The 20,556-nt window shown below is 40.9% G+C and overlaps 1 protein-coding gene across 1 annotated transcript in view; it reads right to left on the reverse strand.

Annotated features, from left to right (window-relative positions):
- The window catches only part of LOC308083154 (CUB and sushi domain-containing protein 3-like), a gene marked incomplete at its 5' end in the record, with an annotated part of 383,054 nt that overhangs the window by 339,232 nt on the left and 23,266 nt on the right, over positions 1-20,556 (reverse strand). Inside the window, one exon of the mRNA XM_080425319.1 lies at positions 15,526-15,748. Within this exon, the coding sequence (XP_080281445.1) occupies positions 15,526-15,748 (223 nt within the window). The remainder of the gene's footprint in view (positions 1-15,525; positions 15,749-20,556) is intronic.

A 20,556-nucleotide genomic window follows, 5' to 3' on the forward strand; every position in this document is an offset into this window, starting at 1 on the left:
TCCTATCAATTCATTCATTCTTCCTTATTCATTCTCTGTCCACGACATGAGTCGAGAGTGAAAAATGTCATTTCTCAATTTGTGAGTGAGGAATGCAATACGTACAAAGTCTGGCGGCTGGTCAAACAACTTAATATCCTCTGGCTGGCGTCAGGCGATTGTTAAATTGATTAAATATTCCTTTCATCGTATCTTACATCTGCAAGTAATTCTCAAGACTGTAATAGAAGAGATGCTGAATGGTGTAAGCACAAAATTGCACTACTTTTTGAATCATTGTCTCAGCTCAGAAATTGTAATTATTGCACATGCAGGTACACCAACAAAATGGAGGTTAATCCTCAATTTTTCCTCAGTTTCAAGTGATCCAGGTTGGATGTTGCATAGGCATGAATCGATGAAGATCCCTTCAGCCGAGATACCACAGGATACCACAGACGAACTGCTCACAGACGAACTGTGTGGTTTTACTGTATGGCAGGGGTCTTCAATGTTTTTCAGGCCAAGGTGAGAGAGAGAGATGAAGCAGGGACCCCCAAAACATATTTTATAAAATTGTGTTTTTTTTCATAGATTTCATAGATATCTTCATAGACTTGTTTGACAGCAATGTCATCGGTGTTGTGTCAATTCAAGTTTTTTTTGATAATGTTGGATTGATGTCAATGTGTATTTTCAGACCTTTAACCACTTAAACCCTCAATACTTAGTAAACTTGACCTTCTTTGGCACTGTACTTGGTTTGCTTTTTTCCCTCTACACCAAACGTCTTTGCCGAAAATAGCCAATTCTGCGAGGCGTTGTGAGCTTGTAGATCTGCTATTTTTGACTAAAGTTCTTCTTAGAATAGGGATGCTGGGGTTCAAGTGGTTAATGTAAAAAAACAATATATATATATATATATCCTATCACACAACGATTTGGCAGCCCCCCTGCAGTAACTCTAAGAACCCCTAGGGGTCCCGGACCCCCTGTTGAAGACGTTGTATTAATTGTTAAATTAAAAGAAATGGTTAATAATATCCTGATAACCTGGAATATACTGTATTAGTATAAATTCATTATATTAATATAAGGGGTGATCTAGGATTTGCGGTAGATTTTAATTCCAGTTTAGCCCTGTATTGCAAATAGACAATTATTTATTATTTATGTATTCATTAGAATGCATAAATACTTAAATATTGCCATTAATAATGAGATGAGATGGGTGTATTTGCTGCCAAACTAAAAGCAGACTATATGGGGCAGTTCACGATGCATCTCCTGCCCATTATTTTCCCCCTATAAAAGTCCAACTCGATCAGCAGCATTATGCTATGGTTGACTTGCTCTGTAAATTAAAACACAGCTGTTGGGAAATGAAAAATTAGAAGGAGAAGGGGGGGGAAACAGCAGAGTACCTTATCTCCAAATATATAGAAGATATAGGCATTGGAACATTAAAATCCTGTTTAAGGGCAAAGAAGAATGCTTTCCACTGCTGTCTGCCTGCGCACAGAATTAAACACAGAGGTCTCCCCCTTGTGGTAAACAGTGGTAAACAATGGTGGTCAGAAATTTATGTTGTACCCTTTCACTGCTGAAATTCCACAACCACACACCTCTGACAATGTAGTCCTAGCTGTAAATAATCTTAGGAAACCAGTGTTATGCTGTTCAAATCACCGTTCTCAAAATGAGCTTGTGATAAAGCTTATTTCATGTTATAGTCCTCACAAAATGCTTTTATTTCAAGATATTAATACACGGTCATGGGTCCATTAAGTACAGTGGAGATGTTCTGTACATAGCATATAATAATAAACCCATTTTAAGCATAATTGCAAATCAAACACAAAATTACTATCATCTGCATTTAATGTTCTCACTAGAATAATTCCAAGGTATGGAAACGATACAGAAACAATTTACTTCATTAGGCCATCATCAATGCAGGCCACCATTTTGGCTAAGGAATTACAGACCCACCTCATCTCCACAACCATTTCTCATTGTACTATATGAATTCAGCACTATAATGAGTCACCAGTCATTTTCAGGCGTGGAGCGGAGGGGGGTGGGGGGACTTCATAGAGCAAAGAGAATACATATTGTAGATCAGTGGGGAGGATGTGCTAATCAGATCATGTGCAGCATATTTTTTTATCCAAGACAAGTTAAAGATTCAATGTGGCTTTTGTGACATTTCTCTTTAATTATTGTATAATTAACTAGAAAAGTGTGCTCCTCGGAGCACAGGTCTCCGCCAGGCCGGGTTGCCTAGCCAGGGCCAGCAAACTTTGGTCATAGCCACTTGGAATGGGATCTAAAAAGTCTAACTCATACATCTTGACTTTATCACATGACCCCAGACATAAACTGTACCGATTTGAGTGAGTTTTGGACAAAATCTGTAGAAAATGCAATCTGGCACAAACCAAGGAATCCAGGGAGGGAAATGTTGATTGTACAACCTACGGTTTAAGAGTTACTGTATAGGCCAAAACGTGAAGTGGGCTGTTGTAGTGCCACCATGAGGAGATTTGAAAAAATATATAGGATGGTTCTTCCTTGGCCTAGTGGGAATGTGTGTGCAAAGTTTCCCAGCAATCGGGCACTGCATTCACGATATGGGGCACTTTGTGCAGAACAGCCATCCCCACAAACTTTGGAAGCCAATTGGAATGGAATATGAGAAATTTGACAGATACTGTACGTCTTGATCACATGACTACTGAGATAATGTATACCAAGAAGAAATGAAGTTTACTGCCGCGCCTCAACCAAACGCACTGTAGGCAAGCCCGGTGCATCACAGGAGCAGGACAACACAGCATATTATGTAGAGAAGACATAAATAAATAAATTGCTCCGCACTGCAGAGAAGCATTTTGGATACATGCTCTTGACACTTTACAACCCAATGGCCTAAATGAACACTTGAGCCTTGCATGTTTACTGTAGACGGTCCCTGAGGTTTTCTTTTTATTCTGAGTGCGTCCCCTTGTAATGTGTTCTCTTGTCTATTTTTGTATGTATGTACACTGCTTTTTAATCTAATTTGTATGGCAATAGGTCTACTGTATATGTGAACAAACTACTGTATATTGATAACATTACATTTCTACCCGTTTGAAACTGTCCACATGTTCATGTATTCAGAACCTACCTTGTGTTAATCATAATTGATTGATGCATTCCAAAGACCTTACCTTATTACAGAGAGCCAACTACCATTGGCTTATTGAGAGCACTGCCCTCGCTACCTCTGTTTATATGAATGCCTTCCTAGCCCCTGCCATTTATGACTCAAGGAAGATGCAGTAGCATCGAAACGTCAGTCAATACTTTTTTGTACTTAGCACCTTAATAAAAGAGGCTTCAATTGTCCGAGCTGCTCCAGTGTCTTCTCTACATATAATGTACAGTATACTGATGGACAAACAACGAGGTTTGGACAAAATCTGTAGGAGCAGTAACAAAAAATCTGTCTCATGGTGGCACCGGTTTGAAAAACAATTGGGTGTAGATTCTTCCTTGGCCTACTGGGAGTGTGCGTGCAAAGTTTCCCACCAATTGGTCCAGCGATGCTTGTAGCATGTCATGCAAAACGGGCCCCTCAAGCAAACTTTGAAATCGGTAGGAGTAGCAGGAAAAACTGTTCATCATAAAGATGCAACATGGTGGAAAAATAGTCAGGTGGAAATGGGCGTGGCTTATTTGGGGAGTTGCTAATGATCCAAAGAATCCAAGGGAAAAGGATTGTATGACCTGGGGTTCAAGTCCCTAAAACTTGAGTCGGCCTGTTATAGCGCCGCTAAGAGACCGGCATTTCTTCCTTGGCCTAGTGGGAATGAGCGTGCAAAGTTTCAATGCAATCGGACGCTGCGTTAATGATTTGAGGCATTTTGTTCCAAAAGGACCACTCCTGCAAACTTTGGAAGCCAATCTTAGCCAATCAGGATGGAATATGAAAAGTCGGACAGATACATCTTGATCATGACATAATGTGTACCGATTTGCGTGATGTTTGGACAAAATCTGTAGGAGTAATATCAAAAAATGTGTTTTGCAAAAATCTGCCTCCTGATGGCGCTATAACAGGTCGGACAGAGGTTCTGCTCTGGCCTCCAGGGAGTGTGTGTGCACAGTTTCACGTAGATTGGGCCAACGGTGACGGAGATAAGCTATACACAGACGGGACACACACACACACACACACACACACAGAAGGGCGGACGGAGAGGGGTGAAAACATAGTCTCGGCCATGCCTTCTGCAATTAAATTAAAGGAATTAATAAATTAAAGGCCTTTTTAATCTCTATCCAGGTTTCCATTTAAAATGTGTGCTGTGGAGGGCTTATTCGAGCTGAAGTTACATGAACTGAAGATCATTATGGTCATACGGTATTGCCACTATATATTTCACAAATAGGTGCACGAAAATAATGGTGAACTTGGCGTTCTATTTTTGTTGATATAGTTAAAGAAAACATACTGTAAAAATGTGTAAAAGCTTCAGTTGTTTTTGTTTATTTTTTTTTTCCAAGTGATTTTTGTTTTGGTGTTAATTAATTGCGTAAGAGCAGGCATTATGCTAGCTTATGTTTCCGGCCCTTGAGGCATAGCAAGGATTCTGTCATGGAATTATAATTTCCTGGCGCTGTGCAACACTACTCCAGCATTATGATCAAATCCTCCACTAAAAAAAAAATTAAAGTGTGACTAAAACTCAAAGAACAATGTTGCTATTTAGAGACTGTGTCTGGATCAGGAAAAATCCATCAAAAGTTTAGCTGTTTTCTATTGTCTCTCAGCGAGAATCGTCTTGGAATGGCAAGATTAGTCCCATTCAAAATATGAAAGAATCAGCAAAATGCCGTCTCTGGCTGCTTCGTACTGTATGCAAATGTTTAACCTTAATCCTATCCTTGATACTGCTTAATCAGCCAGGCCCCCTTAGAATATCAAATTAGGTAACAATGTCTTCTAGATATTTACAGGGCAGCATCACTCAGAATCCATCTTTGCTGCGTTGTACTTAGATCATAGATATAAAAGAATAAGTAGGCAATACCGACAGGCAACAATGATCAGTTCATTTTACGTATCAATTTTTATTTATGAAACTATATTTGGTCACCAAAAACTCTTTTCAAAAATCAGGTGTTGAAATGAGAAGGGCGGGGGGTAATTTATAATCAAGGTCATCTCAGATATTGGGGCCAGTATGCCAATCTACTGTATACCATCTGTCATAGTGAATGGGCTAAACATGCCAGACCATATAGTCCTTTAAGCAAAGTGCCTCATGTGCATAGCGCTGTTATACCTCATACTAAAACGTGTCAATCCAAGTCATGACTTCAACATACCCAGGACCCATAAATTCAAAACTTTTATTCCCTAGCTGATCGGATCAGATTTGGATTTTGGGTAGTTCAAAACCAAACATCAGGATTGGGATCACTCTGATATCTGATCAGATCAAGAAATCCAATCCAAGCTGTAATCTGGATCAAATCTTCAAAATGGGTAGTTCAAAACAAAAACATAGGATTGGGATCAGTTTGATCCAAAGAATCAGGATTACCTTGATCCCACTGGAGGGGTAGATTTAGAGTGGATTACCAGAGCAAAATGCTCTATACAATTAATTTGAACATAATGTTTCATTATAAAAATATATATTAAAGTGTGTAAATGTAAATACTACCTTATTTGTAGCCTTTATTGGTTGATTACAGTTTTCATTTATTGTTGTCACATTTGCAGTGTACACTTGCCTACCTCTGAGAACAATTTATTCAAATAATGATCATAGAATAACCCTAGTGTCCCTTTTCTGGGCACTAGAAAAAAGTGCCTTTTGGGCGGTTTTTTGTGTGTGTGTTTTTCTAGCACCTTAACTAAGTATATCATGCACAGTATAAATCTGCTGCTATGCTCACGCACCTTTATATCTTATCTCAGGTATGTACTATGTGTAAATATGTAAATAATTTGTTTGTTTTCTTTGTTTGATCTTTCCCCTTGCCCCCCCCCCCTTCATCTTCTTCCCTTTCTTTTTTTCTATGGAAATAACAATACGATGGGAACTATGCACGAAAACAAATTTCAACTTCTCTTTTACTTCTGTAAACCTGTGATGTGACAATGAAGCTGATTCTGATTCTGAATACTAAATGAGGGCAAAATTAGAGCTTGGAGTTTAAACCACACCAGGGGACATGCGCACTTTAAAGTGAAATAAAATAAAGTACCATAATGAATTACTATTTCAAAAACTAGTATACTGTATGGCTGGATTGTGTATGAAATGCTGGACAGCTTTTAATTTGAAATGAGGGATTGGTGACACTTATTAGTTATCATATAGCTTTAGCTTTAAGCTACAATCTGTCTATATTGTATCTATGTTGTCTGTGTTCAGTGTTTCTCAGTGTTTCAGTATTCAGTTTAACTCACTATTCAGTGTTAACTCTGTGTGTTGGAGTAATCAGTCTCGAATCAGTATTCATTGTGACTCATTATGTCACAATTCTTTTCATAGTCTGTCACAATGAGATTGCTACTTTGTGTTTCTGCCAGGAGAACCACGGTGAGCATAATGGCTGGCTCTACAGGTAAATTGTTTAATGTAGGGTCTCACTAATTGCGTCTTGGCTGCTTTTTCACTTGAGTGGCGAGCACCACCGCTGTTTTCAGGCATTGTCACCCCATTCTGCATCCAGTACTCGGCATCGTTGCACAGGCCATCTTTTTTATGCCTGAAAGCTGCATTAGTACCCTTTTAATTACACACCCTGAGTGAATTAACCACTTTAACTCTATTATTCCTATTCTGGGCAACAAAGGAAAAGCAGTCACCGGAAATGTGTCACAACGCTTAGCAGTGTAAGCTTGTAGATCAGCTATTTTCGACTAAGATATTTGGTATAGAGGGGAAAAAGGAGGGAACCAAGTACAGACCACTAAGGGACATCAGTCAACAAAGTATATGGTTTAAGAAGTGGTTAAGTGGCATGAAATCCATGTAAGACACCTTACGTGAATAAGTAAGGTAAGGTAAAGCTTTAGTATCCCCCAAGGAGGCCATTTATTTTACAGCAGCAGTAAAAAACTATTAAAAAAAACGATAGAAGAACATACAATAATAGACATACTGTATACACAACATTAAGGTGTATGTTAACAGTTAACACCTTGCCATTGTTGTCACTGTCACCAGACCATCAGAAAGCAGTAGGGAAGCCAAAAATTTAAAGGGGGTAGTCACTGCGTCACCTCTACTGATCACAGCCTCAATTTGTTTAAAAAGCTAATCGCATTTGGCACAATGTATTTGTTGACACCTCTAGGGTGGCAAAACCGCTGCCCTAAGGGGAAAGAGATTAAACTTGCTGTGTAACAGTAAGGGGTGATTGGAGTCCAAAACGATTGCCTGAGCTTTCTGTGTGACTCTGGCTTGGTACAGGTGACAAACATTATTTAGATCATCTCCTTCACACTGTTTGCCTGCATCTCTTTGTTTTTTACACTCAGATTACCAAACCAACAGATCATGGTAAATAAGTATAAAACACTTTCAGCAGAGATATCCACATCAAAACTTCTGAGCTTTCCTCTTCTTTTTATGCCCTGAAAGTGATAATATCAGACTCCTCAGTTTTGTCAAAATTCTCCATCTTTAAAGATGTCTTTGAGGATAGGTTATTAATTCAGACAGCACATCTCTAGCTGAACAGTCGCAACCATGTTGCATCACCTGACCTGAAGACTGTGAGCTGATTCATTCTGGGAAAAAAAATTAATCCGCAGAACCGTATTAGCTCGTTTTCAAGAATAGCACTTGTGTTTCATGTACTCTACTGTAAAACATGAACTTCAAATACCTTGACAATAATGGCTTTTGTGACTAAATGTACTTAGGGTTCGGAATGAATGTGTTAAAGGACCACTTCACCCATTTTCAATGTATCTTCATATAATTGGTCCTCACTAATGCTCATTATAAGCATTTCTGTCTACTCACTCTGTCTCACAGGAGGGCTGTGGACAAGTGATGAGCGGGCCGACCCGTAACCCACGGGTCCCGCGGGTCAACCCGTGGCGCGGGTGGTCGAGTCAGGATTTCAGAGGCAATTATGCGGGCTGCGGGTGAGTGGGTCAGCCGCTCTCACACGCAAAAAAAATGAAATAATCACATGCTCTTGTTTTGTCTTTATTCCTAATAAGAATAAGAATAATAACAATAAAACTGTTTGAATACACTTGGGGTGTATACTTGAAGATTATTTTCCAACCTTGATTTTACAGAATTATAGGTACGACCCGCGGGGCGGGTTGAGCCATAGATTTATATATGGTTTCGCGGGGCGGGTTTAGGCGGGTTGGGTTCCGTGGCGGGGCGGGTCATGAAAAAACCCCGACCCGCACATCACTACTGTGGACAGTTAAGAAGCCTGCCTAGTGCCTATCAGAGATATCGGTAGGCAGGTTTGGACATTTGAAACAAGATTTGAATCAATCAATGCATGAACAATGGCTTCCATTTCAGCATGCCAACTGTCCAGGAAGAGAAAAGCTGTTGTTTCTATTAACTAGGAATCCCCATTGAAGATGTCATTGGTGGGCAGGTATCTGAACTGTCCATATCCCACCAATGATACGAGTGAGTAGAAGGAAATGATGAAGATGAGGTTGAAAATGGGTGCTCCTTTAAGAAAACAAACAACAGTCAGTTGTTTTTCTGTTGGTATTTATCGTTTTATTTTGCAAATTAACTATATATATTCTCGACCTGTAGCAGTCCCGCTAGACGACATTAGGTGAGACCGTGCAGGTCCCTTTTTTCTTTTTTCAAATAAATAACAGGAAATGTACAGTATATCTAATCTCTGCCAGAAAAACTCTGACATCATATTGATTACTTCATATTTATGACGTCTATGTGGAACTCCACATTTGAGATTTTCATTTCACAAAATGTGAAAAATATTCCCACAAACTAAGTATTCACAATACGTTAAAAAATAAATAAAAATTGCATTTACTTCCTTTGCCTCCTACTGTAGCAGCGTGCACAAAAAAATTGGCACTGAATGATGCAGTGGTTTAGAACATTAACCGTGGAAACACAGAAGAACACAAGGACAGGGGGCAAAAACATGATATTCCCACCTTGCCTTCAGCCTGGCGTAGATAATAATTTGATCCACACCAACCCTTCTGCACATCTATTCAAAACCTTTCTGTTTCTCTCTCTGTGTTTCTCTCTCAGAGAAAATGTCATTTCATTTGCTCTCTCTTTCTCTCCATTTCACTTGACTTTCACCGCAAAGCTGAGCTCTTGAACTTGAGAGTATGCTCGCTTGCTGGGATGCACAGGGTCATCCTGGCCAGTTTGGCTAGCTGAGGGAAGACTTGTTGCTGCTGTTCCCAGAAGCCGATGAGGTCATCCCCCTCTCATACAAACAGGGTGTTGATGTAGTTCCGATCGTCTTTAGCCTTTAACCCTTCATCCTCCCACTCTCTGAACTTGCCGATTCTTCTTTTTCCTCTTCATCCTCCCACTCTCTGAACTTCTTCTTTTCCCTCACTCAGTTGTCTTCAACCAAAATTATTTTATTATTACTTTGTAGCCTTTAACCCACCCCAACGGAGATGTGTATATTTCCCCATACGAACCGCTCGTACCCACAGTTAACAATAGTCTGGAGGGGATTGGCTAGTTCGTTGTTACGCCAACTAGACAATTAATGGTATAGTTTTGTCACTCAGTGAAAGCTTGACGTATGGACGACGGTGATAGTGGAAAGGCAATGGTGTCACCAAATCAGGCCTCCAGTTAAAACTTTGTCTAGTTTCTAGTTCTCCGACCTCCTCCTCAGTAATTGGTTCAATCTTTGCCTGGCGACCACTTCGAGTCGTTGTAACTATAATTCATTTATAGTTATAATACAACGACAAATAATTTCAAGGAAAGAGATGTTGAACTAGTACAAGCCTGTAAGGACATCTCTGGACATGATCAATTACCCAGATTTTAAGGAAATGTGCTTACTGTTAATTCCCATTGTGTACTGTACATTGCTAAAGATAGGCGATGAATGTGTGGCTAATTTTGTGGTTAATTAGTTGTTTTATAGCATTTTCACAACAGAACGGTGCCAACACAAGTAGTAGAGCTATTGTTTGTTCCTGGGAGATACTGTAGCTTTCGTGTGGGCGTGGAGTGACAAAAAGACTTCCAAGGTTTTAACAAGTATACGCTGAGACACGGGCCTTCAGCAGGGGGTCTGCTGAAGGCTAGAATATTTGGCAGTCCCTCTGCAGTATATCTGAGAACCCTCGAGGGGCCTCAGATATACTGCAGAGGGACTGCCAAATATTTGTGTGATAGGAGCAGATCTACAAACTCACAACGCAGCGCGACGTGTAGTGAGCTTGAACTGCTGATCTGCTATTTGTGGCGAAGAGGTTTGGTGTAGAGGGAAAAAAGAGCAGAGGATCACAGGTAAACCAAAAACCTAGCATCAGTCTAACAATATACTATCAAAATAATAATCTGTACATTGAAAGTATAGGATACCAGGTAAACAATGATCTGTTAACTATCTAAACTAGAAACAACATTTCTAAGACATTTTAAGTGTGCCTGCAGCTCGCTAAGTCTGTGCAACCTTGTGTTCGGGTGGTTGGGTCAAGTAAATGAATATTGTGGGGGGTAACTGCAATTTGACCCACTTCCGGGGTGGGACTGCCTTAAACGGTCGTACCCATAAACGGGGGGTTAGGCAGAGTTTCAGGTCTCTACGACCACTTCAGATCCACTTCCGGGTTGCACCATTGAACTCCAGACCCCTCAGAGAGTGTGTGGGTGAAGTTTAAAGGCAATCAGACAAACCGGAAGTAAGAAGTAAAAAAAAGTGGTAATTTTTTATGAAATTGGAAGTCTGTAGGACCACCCACCAAGTTTGAGACCTATTATGTTGGGAACTGGAGTTATGGCTGTTTAAAGCCCAGCCAATAGGAAGACAGAGGGGGCGGGGCTTAAGCAATTAGAGCCTGTCCTGTAAGACCACCCACACCAGGTTTAGGGCCTTTAGCATGCTAGGAACTGGAGTTATGGTTGTTTAAAGCCCAGCCAATAGGAAGACAGAGGGGGCGGGGCTTGGGCAATTACAGCTCGTCCCTATTGGTGGTCTAAGTCCACAAACCAAGTTTCGAGATGGTAGCATGCTGCGAACTGGAGTTATGGCTGTTTAAAGCTCAGCCAATAGGAAGACAGAGGGGGCGGGGCTTCATCAATTACAGCCCGTTCCTATTGGAAACTTTGTCCACAAACCAAGTTTCGAGATGGTAGAGTTATGGCCCAGCCAATAGGAAGACAGAGGGGTCCCCGGGCCGCACTTTGATAACCAGGGGGACGTCTGGCCAATGAGAGGAGAGATGGAATAGCAAGGTTTCACAGAGCAACTCGATGTGAGCTTGTAGATCGGCAATTTCCGTGCACTTGCGTGCGTCCGTGCGTGCGTGCGTGCGTGTGCGCATACAGATATACTTGAGTTGGCAAATCCTCACAGAACCCTGCGGGTCCCTGAACCTCACTTTGAAAACCAATGATGGACCGCCAGGAAATCCCTCAAGGACCCTTGGGACCGCACTTTGAGAACCACTGAGTTAGATGAACCCCCCGAGGAACATCCACTCTCAGAGTCAGCAATCATTTACCTGGGGCCCCCTGGGAAGACCTCAAAGACCGCAGGGGGTCCCCGGACCTCACTTTTCTGTTGGGCCCATTGAAAGTCAATGGCTTTTTGTGGCGTTGTCTCTTGCGTATTACGTCACGAGGTAACGCGTAAAAAAGTTGTGGCAACCGTGCAGGCGCGATGACGGGACGAAATTCACAGCAAGAATATTAAATGAATAAATATTATTGTTATTAAGTATGGCGGATTATAATAAGTGTTTTGCCATTGGCATGGCAGACACACTTAATTATAATGCTTAACATTGTGGTCAAGGAAAACAAGCCAAAGTACAGTAACACCAATCTGGGAACCCACTCAGTCAAACAAATAAAAAAACAACAATCATTTTCTGCTGTTAGCAGAATCTGTCTTCAAGTCATTTCTTGGTCAGTCGCTTGCATATATATTGAGCAGAAAGTGAGCCAACCACTCCAATGTAACTCAAACAAACTACACACCAACCAACTACACACCAGAAAACCGGCACTCATGCCAGCACTGCCCACCACCACCACCCGCCGCAGAACAACATGTTGTTGGAATGGATGCGTCTGATGCATCAAATCGCATTGGCAGTCCAGCCTTATGCTTTTTTTTTGGTTTTTAACCAGAACTGGAAAACACACTACAAATTCAGCCAAGGGTTTCATCCCCCTTTAACCCATTCTATCCGGGAACGCATCTATGTCATTTTAGATTTCTTTGGCTATTCAAAAATAGCATACAAGCTCATACCGAGTGACGCGCTATGAGCTTGCAGATCAGTTATGTTTTGAAAAATGTGTGCAAATCTTTTGAATATATATATTTTTTATTTTTAAAGCGAACATTTGTAACTCAAATCTCTGCTTCTGGGGGTCCCTGGAAGAAAATATTTTGAGATGGGGGTCCACGGCCAAATACATATCTGAAAATGTTTTCTAAATCCTAACAGTATGAGGCTATATCAGTGGTGGTCCAACTTTTCCATGTCAAGGACCACTCATAATGATATGTATTTGGCCGTGGACCCCCATCTCAAAATATGTTGTTCCAGGGACCCCCAGAAGCACAGATCAGAGTTACATTCTTATATTAAAAGATGTGCACACATTTTCCATGATTTTTCAAAAGATAGCAGATCTACAAGCTCATCGCACGGCACCGAGTACCACGCTATGAGCTTGTATGTTATCTTCTATTTTTGAATGGCCAAAGAAATCTTAAAATTACACAGATGCGTTCCCGGATTGAATGGGTTAAAGTCAAACTGCTATTAACATGCCCTCAGCTCTTAGTGTGTGTGAGCTGCACTTGTCAGCCTTTTGGGCTTCTTGTTCAAGATTTATTGAACTGGAACTGAAGCAAAGGCCCCAAATCACAGATATTTGTTCAAGTGTGATTGCAATACTATTGTTTTCTAAAAAAAACAAGGTCAACACTAGTCTGGACTCTGGAGCTTATCACAGACTGTGAGAATGCCTTCTTTTCAATCTTTAAAAAAATATATTTGAGGCGTATCAATGGTTACCAGGAAGTGATGTGGAGTGTGAAACGCTTTGTACAGTAATCCCAGCCTTGAAAACAGCATTATGCAACATAAGCCTGGAAGTTATCTACAGGGATTCAGCTGTTGAAATCAACAATGCGTCAGCTCTTAAATGACTCCCTCTAAGTCTGCGAAGAAAAGCCTCCATTGTATCGTCATACGACCTCAAACCTGTCTCACCGAGGCGGAATTGTTCACACAAACCAGAAGAACTCACTTTGACCATGGAGTGTTTCACACAAAGAGATGTCTGCTATACTCTCTCTCCCACTGAGGGAGAATACTTTTGAATGCAAGTGGGTAATCCAACACTTAAATGCCATTTTACAATGCCGTTTACAGGTTTAAAAAGCAGTGTGTGTGTCCTCTGCCAGCTCTGGCAAAGGACCCCAAATAACACGAGTACGAGTCTAAAAGCCCTGCTATAGTAGCCCTCAGAGGTCATGGTGCCCTTAACAACGCAAGCAGTCGTTTTCAAGGTATCCTTTTTGGACTAACATGTTGGATGAACAAATTACATGGCAATCTGCCAGATTAGATTATGAGATATCTTGTGTGTAAAGTTACATGTAACATTTTGACCTAAGGGGCCCACTACAGGAAAGGCCATTGGGACACAAAACTCAGTATACTGCACAAGTAAGACGCACGAACGCTGGAAGCGAACGCAGCTCGAAAATATTGTGTATTTACGGACTTGTAATCCGTGTTATTTCACCGTGATGGGGAGAGAACATTGACATTGTGTGTGTGTGTGTGTGTGTGTGTGTGTGTGTGTGTGTGTGTGTGTGTGTGTGTGTGTGTGTGTGTGTGTGTGTGTGTGTGTGGGGGTGTGTGTGTGTGTGTGTGTGTGTTTTGCCGGCTGTTGTGCATTTTAATCAGAGCATTGTCTAAATTCCTGCACTCTGGCGCACTCTGGCGGCTGCACAGAGGCAGTGCATGCACACAGAGACGCAGACACACACACACACACACACACAACCCGAGCACGGTTACATAGTAAGCTCCACTTGGTCGGAGGCGCGGCTTTGCCGCGCCTCCTTCCGCGTTCGCAATAATGGATGTAAGGAACTCATTCAGCTGACACATTGGTTGAATCAATGCGTGATATTATAATTTCACAATGCAAAGAGAAGCTTTATGACAAACAGGGCAAACTTGTGCCTGTGATAATACACATCTAATATTGGCTTTAGAATTTGAATACAAACATTGAGGCTTTAAAGTCGCAAGTTATGTGCCAATGATCTTGAATAAAGAATTCATTAATTAAATACCAACAGTCGATGAGCCAGTATCTAATAATTTAACTGAACAAACTGACAATTGCAACAATACGTACTGATGAATGAACAAAGATCATATTCATGTCATTTGGATGATATTAGAGTGCATATCATACTAATGTTGGTATACAATTTTGATCTAACAGCTTCTGTTGCAGAATCATGGACTCTAACCGAGATAATAATGTAAATTATGTATTTATAAATGATATATTATAATCATTAAAACAATGCTTTAGTCTCTAGCTCATGCCTGTAGTGTGCCTACACAAACGGTTGAGCATCCAATTATGTGCAAACTGGTGATCTTAGTATAGCATTAACTGGTTGAATAATTAGGATATCGCTTATCTATAATGCATTTATACATCTAAATTCAATTGCATATGAGTGACCCTTGAGACCCGTGGAGATGGTGAATGTAAAGTAAAGAGAATTTCAAATGTTGAAATGTACAGTACATTCTCAGTGTATAAAATAACAGTGCTGTTGCATACATCGCTGGAACACATTTTTTAGAAAGTGTGTCATCTTTGATTTTATTGTATTTATTATTTTTATTTTAACACATTATTCCTAGTCTCTTTGCCAACAATAGACCAGGCGCATTTCTTTGAAGTGAAACCTAAAGCTAGAAAAAGATTGGGTGGTGGATTTACCTCAATAAAAAAAATACACAAACCAAGCATTCAATATGTAAACCCAATGACAAAAATGACAGAAATCTTTCATTGTACAGGATTTCATGCGGGAAAGAACCTTTGTGAAGGGCTCATACATCACATGCATACTACTGCTGACTGCCTGACAATTCACTGACAGGAACAAACATTCATTTTGTGTGTACATAAAAGATATGAACTTTCAGACAGAACAAATCATTGAAGGCCTTACACCCTCATTCCCTCTCTCACTGCCTCCCAGCGTTCAAACAAAGCCTTCAAGGTGCATAGCAGTGGGGATCTTCCTTACCTTGTTCTGAAGTTGGCTGGATGCGGGTGTCCATCATACAAAGATAAAAAGTCATATTCCTCCTCCACAGCGAAAGATTGAAAAACTATATGAATCCTGTTCCTCTCTTCAGCTACAATCACCCAGGTACAGTTCGCTCCATTTGGATATCCATATGGAAACCCTGGGCTCTCTATCGTCCCGTTCCTCCCTTTTAAAGTGCCTCCGCAAGTATGGATGAAACCTGAAAAGAAAGAGAATAAACGTCAATTATACATCAAACACCTACTGTCGAGTAGAGTGTTGAATGGATCTCACACTCATGGACAGACAAACAGTTTTTTTAACCGGTATAAATGGAGAAACAAAACAACAAATGAAATCTGCCTAAAAGGAGCAAATAATGAATTTAGCTTTGATAAATCTAGCTTGGCACATTTGAATGAAAGGAAATGACACAGTTAAAAGGAGAAAGCACCATGACAGAAGTCCCACTGTCTACACACCGTTTAGATGAGCTTGTTTGGGGGGAAAAAAATCAAATTGGAAAATTACAATCTTCTGAGTTGGCAGATGTCAGCAGATTGCTAAAATACAATTGTTTTAACATGCCTTTTCTGATAAATTTCATATCTGAGAGAAACTATAGGCTTCACCTCCTACTGCAGTGGCAATGTTGTACAATGGGTGATATCAATGATACACTCAATCAGTGCTCTGTCTCGTATACAGGTGAAGTTGTGCATCTCTGCAGCATTACTGCCCAATTCCATGTAGGGGCTCAGAAAGCCCAGGAGACAAAACACCAAGCAAGGCCCTGTAAATTGGTGCCACAATACTTGTAGCAATACCCTTGACACTAAGGTCAGGTAAGTAACGTTATACCTATAATTTCAAACTACAATTCTTTGATTACTTTGGTTAAGACCACTCATTTTCATTTGCAACATAGAGGGGGGGGGACTTTTTTCTTATTTCCACACAACAGCTCTAAGGTGTATTAAAAACATAGTTCAATGTTGAAAATGAGTGGTCTTCCCCTTTAAGATTTGATGTAAATCTAAATGAGAATGTGGGACACTTGAAGGGATTTCAACTAGCACACAGTTAGGAGCAGTGCACACTGCACACACACACACACACACACACACACACACACACACACACACACACACACACACACACACACACACACACACACACACACACACACACACACACACACACACACACACACACACACACACACACACACACACACACACACACAGGCATTTACTTTCCATTCACAGTTACATATGTGTGTGTTTGCGCACACACACACTGAAGCTTGCACACGCACACATACATTTCAGTGTCAAAGAGCAAAACAGTGATATCTTATCTGAGACCACTCTGCAAATTGTCTAATGAACACAAACTTAATTAAGATGCGTGGTTCATCCCCACACTTCCCTCATAGTGTAAGTAGCTTTTCACACTCTATAAATTATGTTTTTTGGAATATGGATATACCGGTAGATCTAGAAAGGGGAAAGTGTAGAAAGGGGAAGGTCTCACAACAAGTAGGCTGAAATATATAAGTGTATTTCTTCTTCTTGGGAACGGTCTTATCCATTTTCACTTTTCAGCAGCAAATTGAGCAGAGCGGCTCTGGAGCGAGCGCAGTGACCAATGATGCAGGTCAAGCAGGGTTGTTTGTGCATGTAGTTGCAAACAACTTAGAGGATATATACCCTCTAAGTTGCAATTCCTTCCAAAGACAACCCTATTTTGGGGTTCAGTGTATTGAACCAGGAACATTCCTGTTGTGAGACGGCCACTCTACAATCTGCACTGCGTGTGCATGTAAAAGACGTGACTGACCCCAGTTGGTACTGTACCAATTCCTAGGACGTTATTCGTAATTCCACGGTTGATATAGTGCAGACAAAATGTTTCTATACAAAGATCATAAAGCCAAAATATGAACAAACACTACTTGTATTTTAATTGTTGGTAAGCGGCCGCATGCGGTACTACACCATGGCCTGTGAATTATTGCTTAATTATTTCACACACTGCTGTCGCGTTGAACTGGAAACCTCATTTGAAAGCTTGCCCTGGACTAGAAATGACAAAATCCCATTTACATTCATTAATTACGATCACCGAACAAGAATTTTGGCAAGGACATGTCCGATGTTGAAAATGAGTTTCAGACAAAAAATTTCATGCCATGTAGACAGAAGCAATGCCTGGAACTTGAGACAAATCCTAACATGGCCCATATATCGATAAATAAGTCCTATATGGCCAAATAAAACCATTTAGAAGTTGAAGTTGCACATTAAATTACATCAATGTTCAAAGTGTCCCACGTGGCCACAGTAGCTAGCTAGTAGCTACACATTTTTTAACTGGAGCTCAACATTCCACGCAGTCCTATAACGTTATACGAGGGTGGACTAACTGGAATATGTGAGTTAAAATGAAATCACAACTTGTGGGCATTCATTGTTAACAGGGGATGTTTATTTGATAGGGTGAACTGTTCAACATTTAAATTAATCCACTCTTTTCTGAGAAAATAAGCAGAATGCAGTTGGACAGCAATGAACCTATGGGCTGAGCTCAACAGCAAATTGGCATTACTGATCAGATTTAGCCCCAATTAGGCTGTACCACACAAATTCAGACACTCTTGGCGAAAATCCAATGACATTTTTCATACATGATCTCTTCCACCAACCTGATTTCATAATTTTGGCAACGGCAGCCACTTTAGAGCTTTATTAGTCCCTGAAATATTGCACAGAGTGTGTCAAGAATTAGATGAATAGTGCTGCTCTGAACCGCTCAGTGTTGATGGTGGGAAGCACTGCTTAGTCGTATTCGCGTGCCTGGTTTTCCTTATGTCCGGGAGGACCATGGAACAGATGTTTGTCTCTCTAACTAACTCTCAGACCCGCTCTCGCTCTCACCCTATCCCCTCCCCAATATCTGCATCTCCTCATCCATGAAACTTCCTTTCACTCTGCATTTTTGTCTCCGTCCAGAACGACAGGCATGGCGAGAGAGTATGTTTTGCACCCCGTCCGTCCGTCCGTGTGTGTCCGTGTGTCCGTGTGTGTGTGTGTGTGTGTGTGTGTGTGTTCGTGTGTGTGTGTGTGTGTGTGTCCGTCCGTGTCCAGTGAACCTCTGCCGCAATTTTTTTTATAGCGCCACCAGGAGGCGGCTTTTTGCAAAACAAATTTCTTGACAGTACTCCTACAGATTTTATCCAAACATCACGCAAATCGGTACACAGTATCTCTATAGTCATTAAACAAAACAGGTTTTTCAGATTCTTCATATTCCATCGTGATTGGCTAAGAATGGCTTCCAAAGCTCCGTTTTGAACAAAATGCCTCAAATCATGAACACAGCATGCAATTTCCGTGAAATCTTGCACGCACATTTTCACTATGCCGAGGAAGAAATGCCGCACTTCATGGTGGCGCTATAACAGGCTGATTCGTGTTTTTACCTATAACTGCACCGATCTGTGTAAAACTTTGTATGCGCACTCCCTAGAGGTCAAGGAAAAACCTTTGGCCTGCATTTTTCCCATCTGCCTTTTATAGCGCCACCAGGAGGCCGACTTATGTAAAACAATTTTTTTTATATTACTCCTTCCGATTTTATCCAAATTTCACGCAAATCAGTACACATGACCTCTATAGTCTATCACTATGTGATCAAGACGGATATGTCTGATATTTCATATACTATCCTAATTGGCTAACATTGGCTTCCAAAGTTTGCAGGATAGGTCCGTTTTGAACAAAATGACGCAAATCATGAACGCAGCGTGCAATTTCCGTTAAATTTTGCACTAACATTCCCACTAGGCCGAGGAAGAAATGCCAACCCTTTTCACATTGGCCTGTTATAGCGCCACCAGCAGGTCAACACATTTTTGGAACGAAATACCTCAAATCATGAATGCAGTGTTTGATTACAGTGAAAGGCCAAAGAAGAAATGGCACCCTTTTCACATTGGCCTATTCCAGCGCCACCGTTTGGGTCACACTTTAGATTTAGTTTTATCCTTGGGTTTGGCTCTCAGTACTGTGGAGTTACTCGACGAGCTGATGGTCCTCGGTGTGACGGACCATAAGGCCTTGGTTTTTAATGCCCCACTCGCCCGCCCTCCTCCCAACCGCCCTGCTTCTATTAGATCACGTGCTTTTAATTCAAAATCAGCCAGCGCATTCTGTAATGCCTTTTTATCTTTTCCATCTCCATATCCCTCTGGGCAGCTTAACAACGCTGATATCAATGTCATGGTCGACAGTTTTAACAGCAACTGCCTAACAATCCTGGACTCCATTGCACCTTTCAGAACCAGAACCCCAAAATCCAACCCAAACCCATGGCTCAATGAACACACCCGGTCAGTCAAAAGAAAGCGCAGAGTAGCAGAACGCAAGTGGAAATCTACCAAACACCCTGATTCCCTCATCATATTAAAACAACTCATGAAAACCTACCAGGAGGCTGTCATCAACGCCAAATTCAAATATTACTCTGACATTATTACCAAAAATAGCAATAACCCCAGGACCCTTTTCCCAGTAATCGACTCTGTTACCAAACCCCCGATCACTCAACATCTAGAACCATCATCACAAAAATGTGAAGAACTTCTGACATTCTTCATTAATAAAGTACTAAACATTCGCCTCCAGATCACATCCACTACTAAAGATACCTCATTACCACCCAACATTCCTGCTCCTCTACATCTGTTTGAACCTATCACCCTGTCAGAACTCACTAAAACCATATCACAAATGAAATCCTCATCCTGCAATCTGGACACAATTCCAACTTCATTACTAAAAGAGGTAATTGAAACAGTTGGTCCATCCATTCTCACCATAATTAACCACTCCATAATCTCCGGTTCTGTCCCATCCTCATTTAAACACGCCTTAATTCACCCCTTTCTAAAGAAACCCAGTCTCGATCCGCTTCTTCTCATTAACTATAGACCCATTTCAAAATTATCCTTCATGTCCAAAATTC

This window comes from Gymnoscopelus braueri (assembly GCF_963280865.1).
Source record: "Gymnoscopelus braueri genome assembly, chromosome: 4".
In the NCBI taxonomy this organism is placed as follows: Eukaryota; Metazoa; Chordata; class Actinopteri; order Myctophiformes; family Myctophidae; genus Gymnoscopelus; species Gymnoscopelus braueri.